The sequence below is a fragment of the Staurois parvus genome, unplaced genomic scaffold, assembly GCF_062004578.1.
Source record: "Staurois parvus isolate SC_StPar_1 unplaced genomic scaffold, SC_StPar_1.0 ptg000097l, whole genome shotgun sequence".
In the NCBI taxonomy this organism is placed as follows: Eukaryota; Metazoa; Chordata; class Amphibia; order Anura; family Ranidae; genus Staurois; species Staurois parvus.
Genome location: NW_028317893.1, coordinates 5422791 through 5449807, shown reverse-complemented (window position 1 = coordinate 5449807; position 27017 = coordinate 5422791). Strand labels below are relative to the sequence as shown.

The 27017-nt window shown below is 39.4% G+C and overlaps 1 protein-coding gene across 1 annotated transcript in view; it reads right to left on the bottom strand.

Moving 5' to 3' along the window:
• Window positions 1–494: 494 nt before the first annotated feature.
• IMPA2 (inositol monophosphatase 2) overlaps window positions 495–27017 on the bottom strand; it is a 43002-nt gene continuing 16479 nt past the window's right edge. The window contains exons 2-8 of the mRNA XM_089671028.1: window positions 21513–21646; window positions 20683–20787; window positions 15467–15512; window positions 12149–12257; window positions 11438–11546; window positions 9108–9259; window positions 495–3093 (exon numbers count right to left, since the gene is read on the bottom strand). Of these exons, the coding sequence (XP_089527154.1) occupies window positions 2981–3093; window positions 9108–9259; window positions 11438–11546; window positions 12149–12257; window positions 15467–15512; window positions 20683–20787; window positions 21513–21646 (768 nt within the window). The 3' untranslated portion in view covers window positions 495–2980. The remainder of the gene's footprint in view (window positions 3094–9107; window positions 9260–11437; window positions 11547–12148; window positions 12258–15466; window positions 15513–20682; window positions 20788–21512; window positions 21647–27017) is intronic.

Sequence of the window (27017 nt, the reverse complement as noted above, 5' to 3'; positions counted from 1 at the left end):
ATGAAGTGGCAATAAAATGCCACAGCTACTAACTTTTATAAAAACATTTACCCCCAGTTTACACTAGAACGCAGTGTGGGAAACCTGAGATCTGTGAGCATTTCAAGCACCACAGACAATTCACACTACCCTTGTGATCTGCAGCAGGTGTCAGTGCAATGTTAATGTCAGACCAGCGGTGGCAGCCTACTTATTTTTCTCAGAACAGGTTTCTTTAAGACTGTTTCATACTGCAATAGCAGTAGTGGGTATACATACAGCCACATCCACCTTGCAGCTGTCAGTCCTGATCGATTCTGTACTGCATGTGTATATATGGTGGTTCATAGATTGTCTACACATGAAGAGCCTAGCAGCACAATCTCTTCCCTTCCCAGGGGCTCAGACACAGCCATTTTTTTTGTACATCTCATGCTAGGTCCTCTTTGAGCAAAAATTAACTGATCAGTCATGCATTTGGGTTGTTAAATGAGCTTCAAATACAAGACCAACAGTTTATTACTGAATTACAAGCATGGCTTTATTGTTTAAAACTGTGGCTTTGCCAGATTGCATATTATCAGAAGTAGGTAGCAGGAGGTTAAGTTTAACAAAACGTACTTGCGATATTGGCAATAGACATTTCTGTATTTATTGCATAAAAAAAAAAATCATGGGATTATCTTTTATACAGAAAACAAATACCTATGGTGTAAGTCAGATTTTCTAGATACACATTACTCCAACACCATTCCCAGCTCTTCACAACTTTCCCTTGCTCGGGCATTAGAAGGGGGTCTAAATTTTTTGCCAGATTGTTATATTAGTCACAAAGAATGCAGCAGAAAAAAATGGAAGGATGTAGATAGTGAGTTCCACTGGACAGAGTTATAGCCAGGGGAAACCCTGAGAAATATTACAAGCTAATGGGGTTGATTTACTAAAACTGGACAGTGCAAAATCTGGTACAGCTGTGCATGGTAGCTAACCAGTCTCTAACTTTTGCTTGGTCAATTAAAATTTGAAGTGGATAGGTTTCTATGCAGAGCTACATCAGATTTTGCACACTCCAGTTTTAGTAAATCAACCCCAATGTGTGTTTCAGCCTATCCCCACCACAAATCTTCCTGTACCTGGTGGACTTTAAAGGACAAAAGACAATTCACAAACGACATTCTACCCCAGCAGCAAAAATGTCCATAGGATTAAAATGGACTCTGCTTGTCCTGCCCATGGATGGCATAGTGTTCCTTGCTTCCAGCTCTTCTTTAAAAGTTACGTGCAAGATAGGCCTGCCCATAGCAATTTTACTCTATCTTAAGAATATGTGCTGAGCTACAGGTGGAGATAGCTAAAGAACCTCTGACAGGGCCAAAAGGAAAGGAACAGTGCTGGCCCCAAGAAATTCAAGTAGAGTTAAATTCACTTTACAACATGTTTCTGGCAGAGGGACTTAGCTTGTGGGTTTAAATATGCTTTTATTTTTACACATCTGAGACAGCCCTCTGATTTCTAACAGGTAAATGCAATACATATACTGCTTAAAGCCAAATCAACACTAAACACCCCATCCCCACTACAACATAAGCCATAGCAGTCACAGGTTATGCTTTTGGCTACAGTTACATGCATGCAACTATGCATTATTAGGTCTTTCATATACAGTGGATTTAGTTTAAGATGCATTTTCTTAATGAATGACAGCTAGCAATAAAGGAAAAAATAAAGAAATAAGTAGACTAATACTGTGCATGTAGACATATATACATGTAGTACATGAACAAAAAAATATTGAGATTGTCACTCATAAAAATGGTATTAACACTGATGATACAGCATTTACAGACAAACTAAGTTACCTGAGAATGTGATTGTGGAAAAAAAAAAAAAAAAAAAGTTTCATTTTAGTTGCATAACCTCACTAAAATGTTAATCTCTAGTTCCAGGACAGAAATACTGGATTACTTTCAGAGAAATGGTTTGGCAAGAAGCCAATGCTGTTTTAAAAAGGGAAAGCGAACCTTTCAGACTGGCTGTTATATTCCCATATAATGCTTTAAGCAATGAGGCGGTGCCAATTCCAGGACAGGTTTAGACTGTGTGCGATGCTACCGAGGGTTACTCTATCCTTGAACTGGCACCACATCCTGGAGACAGGCAAAGAGTCTTCAGCCCTGGACAGGAAGCTGGTGCAGACACCAGTTATGACAGGTTCCCTTTAGAGGAAATGTCCCCCAAATGGCGCTGGTGCTAAAATTAAAAGTGGTCTGATAATCTCACGTATCTCAGTATTCCGTTTCCACTACTTAAAAAAAAAAAAAAAAAAAAAAAAAAAAAAGACAATTTGTACCACATTTACAGATATTTGTTGAATTTTGACCGAAGCCTGTATGAATGGTTTTGCCCCAAATACACCCTGAGAAGGGAGAGAATCAATCATTTAGGTTCACTGCTGACATGAAAACCCAGACCCATCAAGTATTGGACACTTTTATTTTACTATTAAAAAGTGTGTGTTGGCTCAAACACTAAGCAAAGTAGAAAACCTCTTTAAATCTGGGTCCCATCAGCCTGTGTATCACCCACACCATTGGAGGCTTCCCACAGGTATCTACAGGTTGTATGCGTGGGCTACACAATGGCAGTTACAAGCTGAAAAGACCCTCCAGTGCTTTATACAGGAAATATAGTTTAACAAGATCACAGACATAAGCGAGATCACCACAACACACTCTTACTATTCTCCACTGAATAACATTTGGTGTAGTTATCCTTTCATAAAACAGGGATAGCAGAACTATCACTCGTTAAAAACTGCCCCTCTAAAATAGAAAAAAAAAAAGAAAAAGAAAGAAAGACAGACATTTTATTTAGAAAAATGACATGGCATTAGTCTCTGGACAGTTCGAGATCAATGCAAGCCATTTTTAAACCCACAATTACACTTAGGTGTAGGATTCTGCAGGAGCAATTAGGGATCGTTCAACACAAATGGACATAATCAGTCATCATCTCTCCCATAGTTAATAGTCTGTAACTCCTGAGCTATGCTCTGTGCCAGTTCCATGGTACCAGCCGCCACTACTCTGCAAGACATGAGGTCCAAAGGTCCACCTGCAGAAAAAAATAAAATAAAAAAATAACACGTGACTTAAGAGCAATAATGTGGCAATATGGTAGAAGTCAGGCAAAATATTTCCTCATCACATTAGGAACAAATGCTGCACAAGATTTATTCCTGTAGTCTTTGAGGAACTGTATGTCCAAACAATATCCTGAACCACTGAGGTTTTGTTGCAATACTTCAATAAGCAGACTTAACTGCCTACTATAAAACAAACTGCTTGTACACTAGATAATATTCCAGAGGTTTCAGTCAGGGATAGCATTTGTAAAGCTGCTCACTCTTTCCCAAGTCACTTATGTTAGTGCCAAGGTACAAGAGAAAAAAAAAAAAGAAACATGCAGTATATCTCTGCAATACATGCACACTTTCTTGTTTTATCCCTTTCATGACCCTGCAAGTACAGAAAAATACCCACTAATCTGCTAGAAATGCACTCAGCAAATGCATGTCTCATATATAAAGAAATGCAAGCGAGCGCATAATACATAAGATCTTATGAGAAATAATTATACCAGGTAGCCGCTAGCACTGAAGGGTATAGGTAACAATCCCTATCAACGTATTCATAAATCAAATAAAGTGCAGCGCATTCACATGTAACGTATTGCCTCGATCAATAGAAAGTGCACAGTATGTATAAAGTGCTATTAGTGCAATCTGTGCAAAGTGCAAACAATAAATCTCCATATGTTATCAATCAGTATAATATATATAATAATTCAAGTGAATGGGCGTACCCCTGAGGACGTGCTGTCGCACAAAACGCATTGGAAGGAGCCACATTGCTGACGTCACACCATCGTCTCCTGGACAAGGAGCAGTGGCCATTTTGGGTACTGATTTTTTATTTCTCCACGTGGAATATTGTTACACGTTTACTTATCTTGGAATAGTAAAATGCTACACTATATGAGAATCCTTTGGCTCCTGTGGTTGAGCAATCTTCCCCAGATTTAAGGAGACACGCACCACCAGTACTGTGAGGATGCTGGATTAACCCCTAAACTGCCCTACTACCTCTGCACCAGATGTGACAGATTATAACCAATGCCTGTATACAGAGTTCTGGTGAGTGCGCACCCATAAGAAATGGTGGATGATATTTTAAAGACACATGCAACATTGCACTTTTGGCACAGGAGTATACTGTTTGAAGGAAGATTCCTGTTGAATTCGCATTTCTATACGCTTTTAAGAGCATACTATTATTATAGACATTTTTTCCACTTATTGCACAATAGCACTTTATTTCCTGATTGTGTATGCAATATGAATATTCACTTGAATTATTATATATAGTTTGCTGATTGAGAACATATGGATATTTATTGATTGCACTTGCACGGATAGCACTTTATACAGTATGTATAAAGTGCTATCCGTGCAAAGTGCAATCAATAAATCTCCATATGTTCTCAATCAGCAAATTATAATAATTGAAGTGAATATTCATATTGCATACACAATCAGGAAATAAAGTGCTATTGTGCACTATTGACAGAGGCAATACGTTACTTGTGAAAGCGCTGCACTTTATTTGATTTATAAATGCAGGTCTCAGTTCTGCCCAGCTGTCAATTACTAAACTACTGAATCTCTCCTCCCTAGTCATCTCCACAACATATGAACATATTGATCTGTAGTCCAAGATAAGATTCACACGGGCTAGCTAATCAGACTTATTAAGATAACATGGGACGTGAGCACAGGAGAGCTCTGGTTTTTAAAAGACAAACATTATTTTTGCACTTACTGACAGAAAATAGAACTCTTGCAATGTTATATTTAAAGTAGAATTCCTGCTTTCATCTAAGTAGCCATAAAAACTGTACTCTGCCATCTAACACCTATGTTAACTAACCTGTGTAAAAAAAGATGTACAGTATATACTTACCCCATTTTCAGGCCACTGCAGTCCAATCACATAATCCAGCTTCTGTGTCAGCATGGCTTCAAGGGAGAGGAGGGAGAGCCAAAAACGGACAGGTCATTGAAGCTCATGGGTGATGTCACTACTCCAGACTTTACTAGTCGCTGTCAATGCACTCGCTCTTCTCCCTTGCAGCCACCATTGGCTGACACAGTGGAAAGCACATGACTGGACTGCAGTGTCCTGAAAATAGGTAAGAATATACATCTTTCTTACCTAGGTTAGTAAGCATAGATATTACTGGGGGCAGTTAGATGTAAGCAAGAATTCCTCTTAACAGATCAAAGCAGAGCAATAGTTCAGCATTAGGGTTTACATATTCTTTATTTTACTTCCCCTGCCAAACCCAATCACCTTAGACCAATTCTCAGGAAAAGAAAGTAATGGCTCCTTTAGACTTGCAGTTGAGGAGCATTAAAAACACAAGGTTAAGCCATGTTCTTAGCAGCCCCCAACCGGGTGTTTACATGCAGAGGTCACAATGCTTTGCTTCATGTTCATAAAAAACTATTGATTGCTCCTGTAGCAGTAAGCCTGCTGAATGTGACCCATTGAAGTGGGAAAGTAGCACAAATGGCCCACAATCCCATGCATGTTGGTGCAGTGATTACAGGGTTAAAAACAGCCAGTGAGGTATCACATGACCTCCTCACCACCTATCAAATGCCGCTGAAAAATGATCCAAAAGTGGATAACTTTTCAGAAGCGTGTCAGCTTAGACGCAAGTGTAAATTTAGCCTAAGGAGCCCATGCAACTTTTGGCATCCCCTACATCCATGATGAGCGTCTTGGGGAGGACACTCTGATCAAGCCCCAGTGGGAGGGGCGAAATGCGTGAGCAGGCATGGCCGGCATGACAGCTGAGGCCATCCCCCATACACAGGCGGTGAAAGCGGTGTTCTCTTTCTTCCATTCCTAATCACAAATCCCCTACATCCATGTTACAAGTTGTCTATTGGTCAAGCAGATAACCTATTTGCGATGTGCATAGCACAGTCTAGTAGTTAAGGGGGAGAAGTACAGTACATTCATATTAAAAAGGCAGAGAAGCAGGGTTTTGTACACTTTTGCATGCAACAATTACCTATTTTTAGTCTGCTCCAGGGATCACGTGATCCGGTACTCTGGTTCTTCTGTGTCAGTGACTGCAGGGTACAGGAGGGAACACAGACCATGACTGAGGAATGGGAGCCAATGAGTGATGTCATGGCTCACAGAATTTCCAGCCATTGTCAAGCACTCTCTCCTCTCCCCTGCAGCTGCTGCTCAGTGATGCAGACGATTCCATGACCTGACTGGAACAGACTAAAAATAGGCAAGAATACACATTGGTCTGTTGGTTTTACACAGGTTAGGCAGGATAGGTAACAGGAGGAGGGAGGACTAGGTTTTAACATAGTTGGTGTTAGGCTGGAATTCTCCCTTGTCTCTGTGACATTGATCAGGGTACATTTAGTGAATCATTCTCCCTAGCAATAAAAGCTGAACATACTCTGCCCAAAAAAACATAAGAAATACATAAGCCTCAGGTTCTATATTTTCCATAAGCCCTATTATGTCAGCACTGGAACACATGACACTTCGATGGAGATTTTAGGGGCACTTTCACACTGGTTCGCATCAAAACTGCATGAAAAACACCTATGCTTTAATGGTGTGTTTTTGGTGCGTTGCGTTATAATTAGCGCAGCGCATGGTGTGTTCTGAATGCGTTTTTGAAGCATTTGCATTAGGTTTAAACTCCTTTAATTCATTTCAATGGGGAGGTGAGGTTTTTTTTTTTTTTTTTTTTTTAACTGACCAAATAAAAAAAGGATTTTTTATAAAGCATCAGAAGCTCAGCGGACCAGCGTGAAGACATACACAGGGAAGCACTTTTTATGAGCTTTTCTTGCATTTATTTAAAAACACAAAAGCACTTCAAAAAGGGCCCTTAATAAAATGTGAGCACTCAGAATCTGGTGCAGCAGTACATAATAGCCAATCAGCTTCTAACATCAGCTTGTTCATTTAAGCTTGAACAATAAAATTTGGAAGCCGACTGGTTTCTGTGCACAGCTACACCAGATTTTGCTGATTTTTCTAGTTTTAGTAAAATCTCCCTTTGTATACGTTCAAAAATAGTTATTTTTTTTAAAAAGAACTTGAAACTAGGTTAAAATTACCTACTTGTCAAAAAAGTAGTCATCGAAATAATTTCAATGCTTTCTGTTGCTAGAAAAAAGTTCAATCCATAATGTTTTACATAAAAGAGTGATAGCACCAGTGGAATTACTGATATTTTTAGCAGTCTATTCCAACTACCTGAGCTCCATGGCATGCCCAAATGCCCAGGTGAGTCAATGCACAAGTGAAGGCATCAAAACAAGCCAATGGCTGCAGCTGGCATTTCCGCTTCCCATCCTGTTCTCCTACCCCTCGTTGGAGCCAGGGAGCACAACAAACAGCATCAAAAAGGAGAGCAGGAGAACACTGAAAAAAACTGGATTTCTGATGTCCACTTGAAAAATGCAAACACTAGAGCACTCTATGATCAAAATTCCAACTACAAAGCTAGTTAAGCAGCGGATCAGGCACAGTCTGTACTTGATCGGCAGAAGCAGAAAGCATGAGAGATATTAATGTCTTAGAAACCCCTGATGTCTTCATAAAGAATACCTGTCACATGCCCAATGCTATTCCATATGTTAGCCCCTTCCGACCGCAAACAAGTTAAGTGAAAAAAAATAACTAATGAGCTGTAAAGGCTTTTAACCACTTCAAGTCCGGACACTTTTACCCCCTTCCGATCCAGGCCAATTTTCAGCTTTCAGCACTATCACACTTTGGATGACAATTGCACAGTCATGCAACACTGTACCCATATGAATTGTTTAATATTTTTTTGAGACAGATAAAGCTTTATTTTGGTGGTATTTATTCACCACTGGGGTTTTTCTTTTTTTTGCTATATAAATGAAAAAGTCCAAAAATTTGAAAAAGTGTTTTTTCTTATAATATTTTGCAAATAAATAATCATTCTTCATAAATCTTAGACAAAATTTATTCAGTTATCCTTTTAGTAAAAAAAAAAACCAAACAAACCTAAAATTAGTTTATAACCAAAAATTATAATTTGTTTACATTTGTATTTTACTTTTTTATATTATTGTTTTGTTTTTGTTTTTTTTAACATACTGTCACCCTAGCAGGTGACACTGTACTACTCATGGGGGTTATGAAGATTTTTTTTTTTTTTTACACTGATTGCTTTTACACTCATAAAGGCTGTAAAAGCAATAATTTCTCCTTCTCTCTGGCTGCATTCTTGCAGCCACTGAGAAATACTGTGTGAGCTGTGATTGGTCACAGCTTGTCACATGGTACAAGGCTGTTGTGAATAGCCTTGTACCATGTGACTTCTGTGATCATTCACAGATTTCAAACGTAATAAGCAATGATGTCAGAAGTGACATCTTGCTTACTACTCTTCATGTGATCACTGATTGGCCAATCAGTGATCACATGATTGGGACCTCGCACAGGAGGTCCGTACAACAATCGGTGTTCCATTGTGTCTGGAGGACACAGCGGGCACCGGATTGCGGTGCTGCGTGCTCCCAGGGAGAGCGCACATGCAGGGGGCGGAGAGGGCGTTTATAAACGGCCACTCGCCCCTGTACTGCCACCGTCCGGCTGTTTATATACATCAGCCGGACTGGAAGTGGTTAAAGTATCACCTGTTGATAATTTTGGGTACCATAATTTTTGCAGTTTCGCTGGCACACAAGAATTTTGAGGCTGGGCATATTTGGTATAGATTTACTTGAAAAACAACCTCATCAAAAAGGGGGTTCTATTGTGTTTGGGTGCCCCAAGATACAATTTATTTTTATTCTACAGTGCCACTGCTTTAAAATAGAAAAAAAATAATATACCTGTTTTGGTTGTTTTACATCTTTTCTAGACAAAAATACAGATTTTTACATAGAAGAAAAAAAAAAAAAAAAAAGCTGAAGTTCCAAAAAATAAATATTTTAACCAGGCCAAATATTGGAAAGAAAATTTCCACCTTTCATGGTCAACACTTACCAGAGGTATCTATCACAACTCCTCCAGCTTCCCTTATTATTACAGTAGCTGCTGCCAAGTCCCAGCAATGCAGTCCAAACTGATAGTAGCCATCAGCAGCCCCTGATGCTACATGACACAGGGCCAGGGTGGCACTTCCAATGATTCGGATCCTATTGACATAAAGCAGTATTAGACAAATACTTTTGAGAGCAGCAGTATAAAATTATGTTTTTACAGGTTATCAGCATCTTGGCATCTAAATGCAGTTAACCACATAGGGCAGAGGTCCTACACAATGAGATCAAGAAATACCTTCTATAAATCTCCTTGTGGTCTCTCAGAGATGGACACATTTTCAATCTACAGGTAATGGGAGCACATATTTATTAAAAAGGTGAAAATATTTTAAAATGTAATGTAAAACATTATAAACTATATTGCCAAAAGTATTGGGACACCTGCCTTTACACGCACATGAACTTCAATGGCATCCCAGTCCTAGTACGTAGGGTTCAATATTGAGTTGGCCCACCCTTTGCAGCTAACCAGCTTCAACTCTTCTGGGAAGGCTGTCCACAAGGTTTAGGAGTGTGTTGATGGGAATGTTTGACCATTCTTCCAGAAGCTCATTTATGAGGTCAGGCACTGATGTCCAATGAGAAGGTTGGCTCACAATCTCTGCTCTAATTCATCCCAAAGGTGTTCCATCAGGTTGAGGCCAGGCCAGTCAAGTTCCTTCACCCCAAACTCACTCATCCATGTCTTTATGGACCTTGCTTTGTGCACTGGTGAGCAGTCATGTTGGAACAGGAAGGGGCCATCCCCAAACTGTTCCAACAAAGCGGGTAGCATGAAATTGTCCAAAATGTCTTGGTATGCTGACGCCTTAAGAGTTCCCTTCACTGGAACTAAAGGGCCAAGCCCAACCTCTGAAAAACAACCACACACCATATTTCCCTCTCCACCAAACTTTACACTTGGCACAATGCAGTCAGGAAGTACCGTTCTCCTGGCAACCGACAAACCCAGACACATCCATCAGATTGCCAGACAGAGAAGCATGACTCGTCACTCCAGAGAACACATCTCCACTGCTCTAGATTCCAGTGGCGGCGTACTTTATACCACTCCATCCGATGCTTTGCATTGCACTTGGTGATGTAAGGCTTGGATGCAGCTGCTCGGCCATGGAAACCCATTCCATGAAGCTCTCTACGCACGGTTATGCTAATGTGAAGGCTGTACGAAGTATGGAGGTCGTTAGCCATTGACTCTGCAGACAGTTGGCAACTTCAGTGCTCCATGCGCTTCAGCATGCCCCAACTCCTGTCATTTTATGTGGCCTACCACTTCGTGGCTGAGTTACTGTTCCCAGTTGCTTTCACTTTGTTATAATACCACTAACAGTTGACTGTGAATATTTAGTAGCAAGGAAATTCCACGGATGTAATTACTGCATGGGTGGCAACCTATCACAGTACCACACTTGAATTCACTGAGCTCCTGAGAGCGACCCATTCTTTCACAAATGTTTGTAGAAGCAGTCTGCATGCTTAGGTGCTTGATTTTATAAACCTGTGGCCTTGGAGATGATTGGAACACCTGAATATAATTTGGAGGGATGCCCCAATACTTTTGGCAAAATAGTGTAGGTATTTATATAGCACTGACAATTTACATTCATCTTTACTTACTGTACATTCCCATTAGTCCCTAAGGAGCTTTGCAATCTAAGGTCCCTACCTCACATGCATACATACACATAATAGGACTAATTTAGACAGGAGCCAATTAACCTACTAGCAAATCTTTGAAGTGTGGGAGGGAACCAGAGAACCCAGAGGAAATTCATGCAAGCACAGGAAGATCATGCAAACTCCATGCAGGTAGTGTCCTGGTTGAGACTAAGGACCCTATGCTGCAAAGCACAATTTCTAACTTCTATCATCAACATTAGTATGAAGCAGCACCAACATTACTATGCTCATCAAATGTAGTGATATTGTCAATACATCATCTATTAATACTCTCTGGTGTCTGTGTTCCCGTTGCAGATTTTCACTCACTTCCTGTCTGGCAATATCACAGCAGAATAGGAAGAAAATACATATCCTGGCATTTGCTGACCTTTCCTTCTGCAGATTTCTATATAATACTTTGGGTCAGTTACGGGAACAAGCATGAAGTTTAGATGTTCATTTGCTGCCTACTTCTTTACCTGTTTACAGCCTGTGACTCGGAATGTACTGTATTGAAGTTAGAGAATCAACATTTCTGCAGGGTAAACAGTACTTTGAAAAGATGGTAAGCAAAGATGGTCTCAATTACAAATGTATGCATTTCCTCACCCATGAGCTTGAAACTTCAGAAATTTCTCCATGTTTCCCAAGAACAGTTTTAATGTAGCTGGATCCCGTTTAGGCCCAATTTCAGTTAAAATAAAAGCATTCCGGATACCTGTAACATTAAGACATCTGACAATGACAGAAATCAAATATTACATCTTTAAAAGTTTATAATCAAAAACATATTAAAACTAAAAGCTCAGCTCCAGGCAATGGTAAAAGGTCCCCTTGCAGTAGGGCAGCACTGCAAGGGTTAAATAGTGTATCTAGGTTATTGGAAAAAGCAGTTTTGCTTTTTCAGGAAATCTTCTCCAGCATGCTCCTCCCAGGATGTAAGACCAGTTCCAACATCCTCTTACCCCTTGTGCACTGGTGGCTGCAGGTCCTTGGACGTCATCAAGTCCAATGCAGAACTTATAGCCCTGCAGCTCAACATGAGGCCTCAGAAAGATTCAGAAGGTATTCTCATTGGCAAGCGCAGTCACGTGTCAATGCTGACCAATGACTGCTAGCCATATGGTGTGGCAAGCATGGCACTTACAGCAGAGAAGTGCAGCAGGGACCAGGGGAGTGGGGAAAGTGTTGTGAGTTAGTGCACCCTTCCATTTTTTTTTTATGAAAAGGTGAAATTATACTCTTCCAAATCCAATAAAAACACAAAAGAAAGCAGTCTGTATTAAGCAATTAATGGCATAGGAATGAAAAGACACTAACCTGTTTCTTTTGTCACATGAAGTCGCTCTTGATTACAAAACGCCCCTTGCCCTTTTCTTCCAGTGTACATTTTTCCCTCAGTGCAATGGTATATTACTCCAAACTCAAGCTATAAAGAAAAGACAAAAATAGCTATGCATGAAATAGCCTTATGACAGAACCAAGGTCAATGAAAATAAACATTGCTACTGGAATTATACAAAGGCTTGGGTGAACACCCACAAGAGCCCAAGGGGTCAGCATTACTTTAGATGCTTATCCTATTCATTATCCAAACACCAACTGGATTAGAAGGACTTGGTTTTATGAATAGAGGGAGAAAAAAAAAAAAAAAAAAAACACCTATAAAAAGTGCAAACAAGCTTCTTGTTTCTTTGACTTGTGCTAAACAAAGAAGATCACAGCAGTTTAATGGGTGTCTGTGTATAAAATCCCATTTCAACGTTATGAAAAATTACATAAAAAAAAAAAATTATATTGTTGTTTAGTCTCTATGAAAGTTATAGAGTCTACAAAGCTATGAAAATAAATCACACACACACACACACACACACACACACACACACACACACACACACACACACACACCACAAATTACCCCCCCCCCTTTTTTTTTTTAAAGTAGACAATCCAGGGAATTTAGTAAGAGGCATGCAAGTCTTTTGAAATGGTAATTTTTTGTCACAATTGAAATATGAAGAAATTAAATTTTTTTTTCCCCCTCACATCTTTTGTACATCCTAATGCAGTAGAGCGACATCATGTGCGCCAGGGATACATACTATTTAACAAAAAACACAACCTTTTTGTTGTATCTTTTGTTTTTCTACATACGGTCATCAGAATAGCTGTGTCACCATAGTGTACATACACTAGCTGCATTTAAAAAACATATTTAATGATTTATGACTATAGAGCTGCATTATTTGTGTCATATCTCTCCTTAGAGTTCAGCTTTAACCACTTGAAGACCGGCATGTTAAACTTCTGTGTAGGCCACTTTTCAGCACTGTGATACTTTGACAACTACTCAGGTATGCAGCATTGTACCCAAATGAACTTTATATCGAGACAGGAGCTTTCTTTTGATGGTATTTAATCCCTACTGGGCTTTCTTTTTTTGCTTTTATATAAAAGCAAAATGGACTGACAATTTTGAAGGAAAAAAAAAAAAAGTTTCCCTTAGTTTCTGTTATAAGCTTTTGCAAATAATCTTTCTTCATAAATCTAGGTCAATACGTATACTGCTATATTTCTTTGCTAAAAAAAATAAAAAAAAAACACAATTATGGAGTCTACAAACTATGGTAAGGACTCCTTTTTGGATAGCATAAAAGGTATTCAGTAAGAAGCAAGGTTAGTTTCTTTTTGTCATTTTTTGGCTTCAATGTTTTGAAAAATGAAATAAAATATGATTATTTCACAAAGTTGTCCTTTTAAGTCATTATTCATGCACACCATGGGCATATTTACAATTACATCCAAAAACACATTCTGCAAGTAAGGAGGTACCACTCGTGGAAGACTTTTTAGCAGCAGAAATGCATAGAGGGGCCCAAAGTCAGAGAAGCACTTTTAAGTTATCAGGGGGCTTACATTTTGTATCTGATTTCTTGACTACTGTACCCATCACATATATGGAGGCCCTGAAGTGCCGAGACAAGAAAACCCCCCAGATGATGACCACATTTTGCAAAGTAAACCCCCGAACATATTATATTAGAGGCATTGTGAGTCTTTTGAAGATCATATTTATACAGCTATTTTTAGATCATTACAGGATTTCTCACATGAAACATTCGCATTCTTAGAACTACACCCCAAAACACATTCTGCTATTCCTCCCAAGTAGGCGGATACTACTTACCACTTGATTGTACACAATGATCACATGTTACAGGGCCAAATTCTGATCTGTGATCTGCTTCAGACATGGCAATCACAGGGTGTGTGCATGAGTGGCAAGAGCGGGAGACATTACATACGTATGTATAGATACCCACCCGCTTCCAGGAAGGTGCCATGTGTTGTGGTAAACCTTCCATTTGTAGGAATAAGAAAAAGTCTTCTCATTCACATGAATAAGTTATTCTGCCTAATTGAAGGTTCCACTAAGACCATCAGAAACCCTTGGCTCAAGGATCAGAAAAAGAAGGCAAACTAAAACATGGGGTAAGACTTACAAACTTTTTTTCTTTTCTGTCTGGCAATAAAATTATTATTGTATACTACCTATTTATTAGTTTTTAGTCAAAATATAGCCAAAAGTAATGATCCTGCAGCATGTCTGCTCCACCTCAACGTGCTATTAAAAAAGGATTTTGTTAATCTTTAGTAATTCATCTTCTAAATTCTGTTTTTTTTTCTAAATCGTCTGAAGACTGCTGTGGAAATATTTTTTGTACTTGATATCCCAGATCACCACAACCTCCAAGGTGGGCAGAAATCAGGAACTTTACCCACTGGATTCCATTAGCTTGTATTTTGTCAAAGTAAAGTAGATGTGTGGCACACACAAATAGTACGTTTGGAGGGAGCTCAGACTAGTGCATATTGAAGAGATTGCCCTTCGAGATCTCACACTTCTGACCTGTGTAAAAATCACAGCAGCAGGTCCCAATGCTCCTGGTAAGTAAACAAACGTTTCTCATGCAAAGCTCAAGGCAGTTTGATAAAGAGTGACATGTGGCGACTGCCCTGGATTTTGCTTTCTTGCATTGCTGGTTTGTATTCTGTGCATCATACACAAAATGGTGAATTTGTGAATAGAAAAGGGAGAAAACAGAGAAACTTCTCTGCAAGAATTCTACTGACATAAAACATACTTTAGCTGGCCATAGATTGCGTGAAATTCAGCTGGCTCAGTAGGGACCAGACAAATTTAGATCCATCTATGGTCGTTCCCATTCATGATAAGTCAATTTAAAGATCGATATCTCATGAATGAGCTTGTTGGAAATGTTTGCTTCAATTAGCTGAAGCACTAATCAGTATATTTTGATGGTGGGAAATACAATGACACAGCAGGAAGGATTGCCACATCCACCTCTAATGTGTGGATGGGGAAATAGTTTCCATTTTTTTTTTAACCAGCTGGCTGGTTAAAACTAAAACAAAACAAAACAAAAAACAAAAAAAAAACTGAGCCATATATGGTCAGCTTTGGACATTTGCCCGTACAAAATAACCCATTAGCTGGATCTGTGTTGGCGATTGGGTTCCCTTAAAGATATATAAAAACAACACAACCTCTTACCCTTCCCCCATGAGATACCATTAGGAATCTCAGGTTACAAACTTACAGAACACGTTTTATACCTCTCGATTGACAGAAAATCCAATGCTGACCGCCACTGGAGGAAACCTATAGAAACAAGCATGATCATATCAGTCTGTGAATCTTGGAATGCAAATAATAGAATGCAGGAAACTGAACAAGAATAGAATTGTAAATGGGCAAATCACATAAATAAAATAAATCAAGCATTTAAAAAAAACACACAAAGCATTATGTGATGCAAAAGAAAAATTCAAAGTATAGTACCCTAACCTAAACAAAAACTCTACCTTACTACATGTTATTTGGTACTGCAAAGGGAAACTATAGCTTTTCTATGTTGATGCCAAAACAAATATATAAAAGTATTGTTTTGTGTTTTTCAAGCAGGTAAATATGAAACATTGATACTACTCACATGCATATACAATGTTTACCACCTGCTTCAAGCAGAAGTTTAACCCCTTCTCTACCACGGTACAGTTATATTCTGGATACTGCAGTTTTGCCATTTCATGGACGCACGCAAGTTTCTAAGGCTTGAAATGTTTGGCATCTAGTTACTCAATTCCATCGGTTATATTTTGCCAACAATTGTATTATATTGTGCTTGTGTGCACTAAAATTCATTTTAGTGTATAGTTTCCTAAAAATATATAATATACAATTGCACAAATATCCTGTGACAAAAAAAATAAATAAAAATAAATAACTGCCGCCATTTTATTCTTCAGGGTTTTGCTTTCAGAAAATACTGTATATAAAATGGTTTTGGGTGTTTAAAGTAATTTTATAGCACAAAAAAAAAAAAAAAAAAAAAAAAAAAAAAAAAGAAGTGTGGCACTGTGGTTAAAGCTGGCCATTCATTTGAATGGGCTGCTGTGCCTGCGTTTCCCACAGGAAAAAGGTTACTGCACCATTATAAAAAGGCAGCAGCCAGGAAATCGCATGAAGCATTTACACCATGAGATTTCTGCACTCACAAACGCACTGAATTTTTAGATGCGTAGGGGTGCCATTCAAAATGAATGGCAGCCCTACGCAATTTCAAACAGCGGTGTGTTTTGACTGTGGGTTGTGGCGAGTATTGCTGCGACCACCCGCATAGATGTGAACCAGGCCTTAGACAGAAGCCAACTGACTAAGCTTTCTGCACCATTTCTGTCAGAAGTGGAGTATGCCAAAATTACCAGAGCAGGTCTATCAGAGCCAGTTTACAGTGCTCCACATAAATTAGTACACCCCTTTTGAAAAGTAAGATTTTACTCAACATTTCAATGAACAATTTCCAAACGTTTGACAAACCTGAGTTTTATAGAACATTTGTATAGCTCATTACATGAAAGTAAGGTTAATATTATAACTTACATTACAAAATCTTCAGTTTTACTCAAAATTAGTTGATGAAAAAGGAAGACACCCCACAACAAAAACTACTACATCTAGTATTTTGTATGACCTCCATGATTTGCAAGGACAGCACCAAGTCATCTAGGCATGGAATGAACAATTTGGCGATATATTGCAACATCTCTCTTTTTCCATTCTTCAAGAACAACTTCTTTTAGAGCCTGGATGCTGGAGAGTGATGCTCAACTTGTCTTCAGAATTCCCCATTGGTGTTCGACTGGGTTCAGATCAGGAGATATACTTGGCCACTAAATAACTTTCACCCTGTTCTTCAGAAATGCAACAGTGGTCTTGGATGTGCGTTTTGCATCATTGTTATCTTTCCATATAGAGCAGTACATCTGTTTATTCATTTTAGCATCAATTAAATGCAGCTCCCAGCTATCAGCAGCACTCATGCAGCCCCACAGAAGGATACAGCTACCACCATGGTTCACTGTAGGCCCCATGCATTTTTCTTTGTACTGCTCACCTTTGCGACGCCATATAGTTCTTAAGCCATCAGTTCCAAAAAAAATTTGTCTTGGTCTCATCACAGAATACAAAGAGTCCCAGTAGTCTTTTTCAGCATGGGCCCTGGCAAATTCAAGGCAGGCTTTTCTGTGCATGGGCTTTAGGAGAGGCTTCCTTTGTGGACAAGACCCATGCATGCCATTCCTCTGCAGTGTACGCCATATTGTGTCACAGGAAACAATCACCCCAGTTTGGCTTTATACTTCTTTAGCTAACTGCAATGAACTTGGTGGTAGCTGTAGATTGCATGGCGATTTTCTTCCACCCTATTCACCAGATGATGCTCCTGTCGAGGTGTTAACATCCATGGACGGCCTGAATGTGTCTGTGAAATGGTTGCTGTTCCACCGTTACATTTTTGTATCAGTTGTGATACAGTATTCTGACTGATAAGTAAAGCTTTGCTGATCTTCTTGTGTTCTTCACCTTTCTTGTGTAAAGAAATTGTTTCCTATCTCAGGCCTTGTGAATTTTCTCTACCATGTGGTGCCATTGCTGACAGAATGAAATGGGAAGGGATTTCTTTGTTAAGTTTTATAATAAACTGTCTGCTGGACACCGGTCTAATGAATAATTAGACTCACCGATAGTTGAGTTCTTATTAATTAGGATTTTGTCTAAAATTTAGCTTTGCTCCTAAGACTCATTGGGGTGTATTCATTTTTGCAACATGGTCTTGAATGAATTTGTTAGGAAAAATACTTCTTTGTATGTGCAAATTAACAAAATTGTGTTTGTCTTCAATGGCTCACATTTGTGGGAGTATTTTGTAGTATAGTATCCCATTGAAAATGTTGGATTCTGAAAGGAAAGTAAAAGGTTTTCTGACAAATCTGTTAGGGGGTACTCATTTATGCTGAACACTGTATATTTCAGAGTGAAACAAACTAGTGCAGGTTGGCACCAGATTAACAGAGGGAATGTGGCAGTTTTCCATATAGAAAATGGTCAGATCCTTGCCAGGTGTGATCTGTTGTGTGGCATGTGAGCTGTCTCCTGCCCCTACAGTGATTACAGTACACAAGCAGAACATGCAGGGTTAACAGCCCTCCTCCTTGTTCTCATCTGAGCAGGAGTGCGAGGATCAGCAGAGAGATCAGAGTATGCAGCTCCAGCTCTCATGTTCACTGTGTTCTGTACATGTCACAACCACAGTTTAGAGAACTGAATGCTCCCAGTTAAAGGACTTGCGCCCCTCTTGCTAATTAGAAGCAACAGCTGCTCCATATATTAAGGTTGTGCTTGCACAACTCTTTGTAATGCCTCCAGTAGTTTATTACAAAGCCCATTAGGCTCTAGAAACAGGCTGCCATGGAAGCAATAAATATCTATTAGAAAACTAAACGACTTTATACAAAAATAATGGGAAAAACCCCCCATCAGATTATAAATTTGTGTACATTAAACAAATTAAAAACATATGTATCTCAGCACTCCTAATGTTGTGCTAATAGGTTTGTTTCAGAACTGTCATATTCATGTTTAAACTATAGTGAAAATATAAAACACTGACATATAAACAGAAAATGTAGATACATTCACAGTAAACCTGTGAGAAAGTTTGGGGCTGCTGCTGTTGACTTGCTTCTGAAAATGCTAGTTGCCTTACTTATATTTGACCATCTTGTCTTGAAAAAACATTCAGACTCACCAACCATAACAAGTATGCCAATACGAAAAGTCTAAGATGAATCAGAAGTGCCTATCTGCATAATGTTCCAGGTCAGTGACTCAAAGTATTGAAGCAAGGAGTGTCCGCAATGACAGCTCAGTAACAAGCATTTTGAAGAGACAGGTTGAACAGCAGTGACAGACTACATGTTTATTTTATGGTAGGTTTCTGTTGAGTGGGCATTTCACATGCCACCTTACAGAAACATTAACCACTTGTCTACCAAGGTAGGTTTATAAACCTCCTGGTAGTCAAGGGGTTAAAAAAAAGGCTCACAATTGCACCAGCCCTGAGCTGGTACCATTTTATTCAGCCAGCTCCCAGGTATTCAATAAAAGTAATCTAATCACTTATACAGGACAGGGAAGTTTTAGAATCTGCTCTAAGATCAATGAACTCAGCAGCACTCAGCTCAGTCTTGAGCTTGATTGGCTGGAGTGGAAGGAAGGGGAAACATTGGGGGTCAAAGAGAAACTTTTATAGGGGATTTTTAACCTCATTGAAATGTCATTTAAAAAAAAAAAAAAAAAAAAAAAAAAGCAACCCGGTCAGCCCATGCACACTCAAAAAGATTACATGTATGTAAACCGCGATTGCGCAGCACATATTATGTATTCCTACATACATCAGAGACAGTTTAATTTCATTCAATTTCAAATGTACATTGATGACCTGTAAAGGCCTTTAAAAGTAGGGGTTTCTTTTTTCCCCCCCAGTTATACTTGTGTCGGTCCGATGCTGCATCTGTCCCCCACTGGCTCTAAGTGTGAGAACTCAGTGATCACATGACCGCTGATCGCAGAGTTCTCACATGCGCTTGAAGCAGAGCTGTCTGCTCTGCTCTGACTCCCCCCCGTGCTCATTGGAGCACTGGGCTGTGGAGGGAAAGGGAGCGGCTGGCTCAGGATCTCAGCGGATCACTAAGAGGCTGAGCCAGGTGCCACTCCAGACTATGGAGTGGAAACCGACTTTAAAGTCTGGATCTTTCCCCAGCCTGTACCGGCAGAGTGACGTCAGCCCACTGTCAGCTGAAAACGGGTCACAGGAGTGTAGAATGAACTGCACTCCTGTGATCCACAGGAGAAGTACAGCCAAAAACGTGCGTTGCTTATGTACTGGGTACTGCACATTGCCATTTCACAGATGTGTGCAATTTTAAGGCTTAATATATTTTGCACCCATTTGCTTGGTGTAACCCCATCTTTTATATTTTGCCAAAGAAATGGATATTACGTTGTATTTGTGTGCACTAAATTCCAGTTGCAAGAGTGCAAGTTTAAAAAAAAACAAAACAGCAACTTGCACCATTTCATTTCACAGGACCTCTGCTTACAGAAAATATTTAAATTGTTAATAGTTAATGAAAAAATACCTGTGTACATACTGGTGTGGTATTGTATCATATGCTGCTACACAAAGACTCATACTCCTATATGTAATATGTCTTTTCACACCTTGTAGAGCCTGTTACATGTGCAGTATATATATGAGACTGCTACTTGTATGCTCTGATGCCAAAATGTCCCTCTATGTCATTTTGAGATCCTTTAAAGTCAAAACAGATATTGCTACTCTGCATCAACCTTGTATGTGTGTGTCAAGTAGGGACCCCCCCCCCCCCAAAAAAAAAAAAATAAGAATGGTTTAAAATACAAAAATTACCTGTGTACAAAATTGCAGGTTCCATCAATTGGGTCAATAATCCACGTTGGACTGTTTGTTAGGATGCATTTGGAACCTGCTGAGGTAGATTCTTCACCAATAAACCTGGATGTTGAAAAAACACACAATGGGAGAATAATAACTTTTAAAGGTTTAGAAAAAGAAAAAAAGAGAAAAAAAAGAAAGGGGGGGGGGGGGGGGGAGTATAAACACACAGACGATTTTGCAGATATCCATTTTATTATTGGGAAAATAATAAATAGCATATTCTTACCACCGGAATATAGCCCAACATGTGCTTATTTAATGGTTATCCTGGCTACAGGTTGTTACATACTATTTTACCCATGAACAGGGGTATTTTATCAATCCTATCTGTTTTTTTTTAAAAACTGTACACTAGATTTTTTTAAGACACTAGTAAGTGAAATGAAAATGGAAGTAAAAAAGGTTAAGCTGGTTAAATCCCTTGCTTTTTATTTTTTGCCACCATCTGAGTGGAGAATTCACTTCCTGTCCCATAACCAGCACAATTAAAAAGGAAATCCCTCCAAAGTAAGGGGACCCTGGTTGTCACCAGAAGCACTGCTCCCATTTACCCTCTATTGCTGTTCTGGGGACAACCCAAGATTGAGGATTTTCTTTTACTTAAACAAGACAAATAGAGAGCGTGAATCTACCTAAACAGGGCACAGACAGCAATAAAAACCTGAGAGGTATTCTAATCCCCATCACGCTATCCAAAAAAATGTTTTGCTTTTAGTTATACTTTAAGTCTCTATAGATTGTATTCCCTCTTCAATGCTGTACTGTTCAGCAACACCGCTTACCTGTGAGTGGGATACTTCTCCCTCAGAGCAGAGATAAGCAGTTCCTCCACAAGATGGTCCGTCTCTGTCACAAGATCAACCACAGAAGTTTTTGTAGAGACCCTCTTTTCTTCTGTAAGAGCCTTTTTGACCACCTAACAGAAAAATAATCTACAGTAAGTAATCGATAGTGATTCCAGATAGGAGACCAGACACCCATATGAGGCATAAAAATATATTGTTCAAGTCTGGAAAGAAACACGTTTTCCCACTTCAATCTTTGATACAAGATGAAAGAAAAAGCATATCAGTTTTCATAAATAAATTGTTTTGTGGATGACCAGACTCCTTCTTGGGATGTATTGTGTAAGCTTTGGTAGTCAGCTCGGGACGCTACAGTAGAATTAAAGTGCAACTAAACTCTGAAAAATATTCACCTCCACCTTCCAGCGATGTGATGGTTACATCCCTTGCTGCTGCTGTCATCTTCTCCCTGGGCTATGTCCAGGGATCAGGTTTTCGTCTTCTTGATTGGCCAGCAGTGATGATGTCATCCTGTGCATCAGCTTGGGAATCAGGCATTCCGGCACAGCCGAAGTGTGGCAGGACTTCACGCTGAGCTGTGCATGTACAACTGTGTACATTCATTGAAGTAATTTTTTTTAAATTAAAATAAAATATTTTATACTCACCTGCTCTGAGCGGCCCCGATCTTCCTCTTCTTGGGTACCCTGGTGGCAATATTGGCGCCTCCTCTCCTTCATGTGTCCCCAGATCAAGCCACTTGCTATGGGAGCACAAAGTATCTGCTTGCTACCTTGCTGTGTGTCTATGGAGCGCAGCTTCGACACACAGTGGGACTTAACCCTGCCCACCCACTTCCATTGACACACACAGCAGGACTTATCCCCACCACCCTCTACCTCCTCACTACATTCAATAGACAGCTGCAGTCATGGGTGCTCTGCCCCCCTAGTCACTCATTCACAGTCCTCTGTAAATTAGGAAACTACAAATCCTGACAGCCTTAGTGGCTATCAGCTTGTAGTTCTCAATGAACTACCACGGCGCTGTGTACATCCCGTATGGGCAAGCAAATGTACTGACAGGTCTGCAGGAGACCTGCATAGCACCAGTGATCTACTGATAACTGATGCAATGCTCTACAGGCTCCCAAAACAAAAAAAATAATAAAATGTATAATTTTTTACCTGCAAAATTGTGCATTTGTTATTTTTTGTCAAAAAGTGAACTTATTCTTTAAAAATTTCTTTGCATCGTCTGCTTAATAACAGGAAGTAAAATTGGGGCAGCTTTGTACGCTTCTCCTTTTGAACCAAGATATTAGCAGCATGTCAGTGAAGCATTAGTACTCAAGGTCGGATTTCCATCATGCTGTGAAGTGTGTATACCATATCACCAGGTCCCTAGCCATTTACTTGTGCCGACATAATAGGCAGCTTTAAGCAAGCCTTCAAATCAGATCAGGTTACTGCTGGAACAAGGAAAAAAACCAAACCACCTTCCTTTTTTTCTCTGTTGTACCAAGAATGCATTCTTAAAAAGGGGAAACACTTTTAATTTTGGTTTAATAAATGATATAGAACACTTTAGGTGCTAGCAATAAAGTTATATGCATCAATCAGCAATTCAAGGGTATAATCCTCTCTAGCTACTCAGTAGTTAGGGGTTACGTCCTGAAGTATGGGCTATGTACCTTCCTTTTAGTCTTCCTTCTGCATCACCAGTCACATAGCGGGCAAGTCTGAATCTGACTGAAACTAGGAAACTTCCCAGACTTGGCATTTTGTATATCAGTCTGAAGGCAAGATGCAGCAAGGAACCAGTATTGTGGGTTCCAGCATCACTAATGGAGTTAGGTTAAGGATGACAAGAGATTTTGATGATCTACTGTAACATCAAAAACATATAGGTCGGGATAAAAAAAAAAAAGCAAACGAAAAAAAGTCATCGGAGAATGAAGGTTTCAAAGAATCCAGTAGCCAGGAGCAAAGGGGACACAAGAAATGAACAGTAGGAAATGTCCCTTGTGCTGATTTTTTGTCCTTTGTATTACTTTACTTTAAATTACTTTGTATTTCTTGATGTACATAAAGAGCTAATGTTCATGCTTTGAGGGACGATGGGGAGCTCCGAGCGGGGACCATTGAGCAACACAGCCCAAAGCAAGTGGTGAAAATGAGCTCTAAAGTTACTACAAGACAAGGCTATACACATCCCAGCAGAGCCACATGCTACAATCCGGGATTAGCTGAATACAATCCCAGCCAAGAAACGACACGCGTGAAAGAAATGCAGGGACAGGGCATAGTTTAGTACTGAGCTTTGAAGACTAAACGGACTATTCAATAGAAATATTTTATTTGAAAGAACACTTTCAATTTTCTAATGGTTAATGTGGTCAAAACAACATTTCTTTTTGACCGCAGTGATGAGAAAGTTCAAAAAGGAGCAGGATGGAAAATTTTTTCCGAACAAATTCCCAACTGAAAATGTAGTTTTCATTCAAGAAAGTCTGGTCAGTACAAAATCAGGTTTTTAAGTACTGCCTAAAAATACATAAATTAGAATTGGCCTATCCAGGGGTAAGCAACCTGCGGCTCTCTAGCTGTTGTGGAACTACATTTCCCATGAGACATGGTAAAATTGACAGTTACAGCTATGACTTGCAGAGGCATGATGGAACTTGTAGTCCTGCAACAGCTGGAGAGCCGCAGGTTGCCTACCTCTGGCCTATCCTATCATTTCTGTTGTTCTCTGGGCACCATCTCTCAATCACATATCAATAGAATGCCTCCCATCTATACAAGGTTGAGGCCAAGGAATTGGATTTTTGCATGTACCGCAAAGATTATAAACTTCAATACGTAAAAATAAATAAATCTTATACAATTTTCTTCTTTAACCTCCCTAGCGGTCTGATTATGTCCATATTGCTGTGCTCAAAGCGGTACATTTTTTTTGCATGGAAATATGTATTTTTTTTTTTTGTAGGCTGTAATTTTTAGGAATAACTCACTGAAATCTGTCCGAACAAGAGTCCAGTAAACATCCCGGGTAGGATAAAACTTGAAACACGAAATCATAAATTATAATTTAATAAATAATCATAAAAAATATTATAATAAATTTAATTCAATAATATAATCAAACCAAAAATACTGAAATTTTAAATATAGCGCCAAGTTCGCACATCACTGAGCAAAGTCGCAAAATCGTTTTCAGTGTCTGATGACGAATTTCCCCACGAATCATTATCACTCAATTCTGCAAGTGGTTCTAATTTACCATCGCTGTTCTAAAACAGATTTTGACCTAAAAAAGGATGCTTTTTGGACGCCATGGACGTTTTTCAGTTTCCAGGCAGAAAGAACAGTAAAAATGCAGGCAGGGCACAGGACAAAGCACTAGGGACAAAATGTATGTGAAATGGTTTGATACAGTAATGTTTTACTACGTGATTTTAGTGAATGTCACTTTTTCTCATTTTCAAATTTCCCGCAGTTCCGTCCCCATACGTCCCGACGTCACAGGGAACGGAACCCAGTTGACAGATGCCGGCATCAGAAGACATTGCCGGGGACACTGCAGGAGGGACATTGCGGGAGCGCAGGACAAGGTAAGTGATCGAGGGATTGCGGAGCAGTGCCGCATGGTAAGCCCGAGTATAGCTAGGGGTTACCGCTTGTGGTACTGAAACTTTACCCTGAGCTACACTCGGGAATACCACCAGGGAGGTTAAAAAAGGTATAATAAAGATTGTATTGATTTTATATATTGATGTATGTAATCGCTTTGTGGCACAAATGCAACAGTCCCATTCCTAGGTCACCACCTGGTATAGGTGGGAGGTATGCTATGATTATGTTCTGAAGTAATATACACCACTAGTCATGATTTTGAATATATTAATGAGAATTTCAATATGAATGTTTGAAACTCTACTTGTGTGTGACCAGCCTAAGCAAAGCTAAGCTGACACATCAGTACAAAGTCTTTATCCAGCTACCCCCCACATGCATTCAGTGTACCGATTTAATCATGCGAAGCTAACATACACTTGCCGATTTATTTTGCTCCCTTTGTGCACATAATTTGGAATGCATTCTGTCTTTTGTTGGTTGAATAATCTAAGCAACAAAAGGAAATTGCAAGTATCTGTCCACTGCAGAACCGGAAACAAACCACCTCTCAGGAAACACCTCACATCATCATGTGACATGCCGGGTGGGATGAAAGTTCCCACATTGTTACAGCCTAACACCTATATGTGAACCTTCACCACCACCACATAACTTGGAGCTTAAAGGACTGTACAAACAAAAGCCATTTGCTCACTTCCTAAAGTATTTATTTTAACTGATGGCATCCACTTATGTTACTTACTATGTATGCTTGTATTTGAAACTCATCAAACTCAAAGGTTGCAACAATGCTACAGTTAAAGACAAAATACAAAATGGACCGCTGTCATGTTTCTACGGTGATCATTCTATATTGCACTGATACACGTCAGCTGAATTTTGAAACAGATTAGTGGTGCACCAAAATGAAAATTCTGGTGCCGAAACCGAAAATTCAAAATGCACATGGCTGAAAACCTAAATGCACAGATTTTTAAAAATGAATTTATATTTTTTGGAAAAACATACACTTTGACTAAAAAAAAAAAACAATATATACCCCAATTTTTTTGTAAAATATGAAAGAGTAGGTTATGGCGAGTAAATACATACCAAACATGTCACGCTTTAAAGTTACGCACGCTCTTTGAATGGCGTGAAACTGCGGTACTTAAAAATCTCCATGGGTGATGCTTTAACAATTTCTACAGGTTAGCAGTGTAAAGTTACAGAGGTGGTCTAGTGCTAGGATTATTGCTCTTGCTCTGACATTTGTGGCGATACATGTGTGGTTTGAACACAGTTTACATATGTGGGCATGGCCTATGTATGCATTCACCACTACATGCGAGCACAGGGGGACTGGGGCACTTAACTTTTTTTATATTTATTTTTTTTTGCACGGCCCCTAAAAAAATGTTTTAATTACTTTTATTCTTATCACAAGAAATGCATGTATCCCTTGTGATAGAAATAATTAGTGACAGGTCCTCTTTATGGAAAGATATGGGGCCAATAAGACCCCACATCTCTCCTCTGCAATGTAAAGCATTGGATAAAAAAAAACAAAAAAAACAAAGCATTGATCTAGTGCTTTAACATACAAAAGAAAAAAATTGCCGGAACGGGAAGTGACATCGCTCCAGTCCTCCAAAGGCATAGAGATGAGTGGCAGCCATCTTTCCTTCACTTATCTCTATGCCCAGTGCCAGGATCGATGGTTTCTCAGGTAAGGCTGAGAACTACCAAGCAGCGGCCAGTGGCGGCAGCGTTTTTTCGGCACCTGTATCAGTGCTTTCTTTAATTTTGGCAAAAAGGGGTGCAAAGGGTGCAAAAATTTCGGTGCATCCCTAATACAGATAGTTTCAAAATATTGAATCTT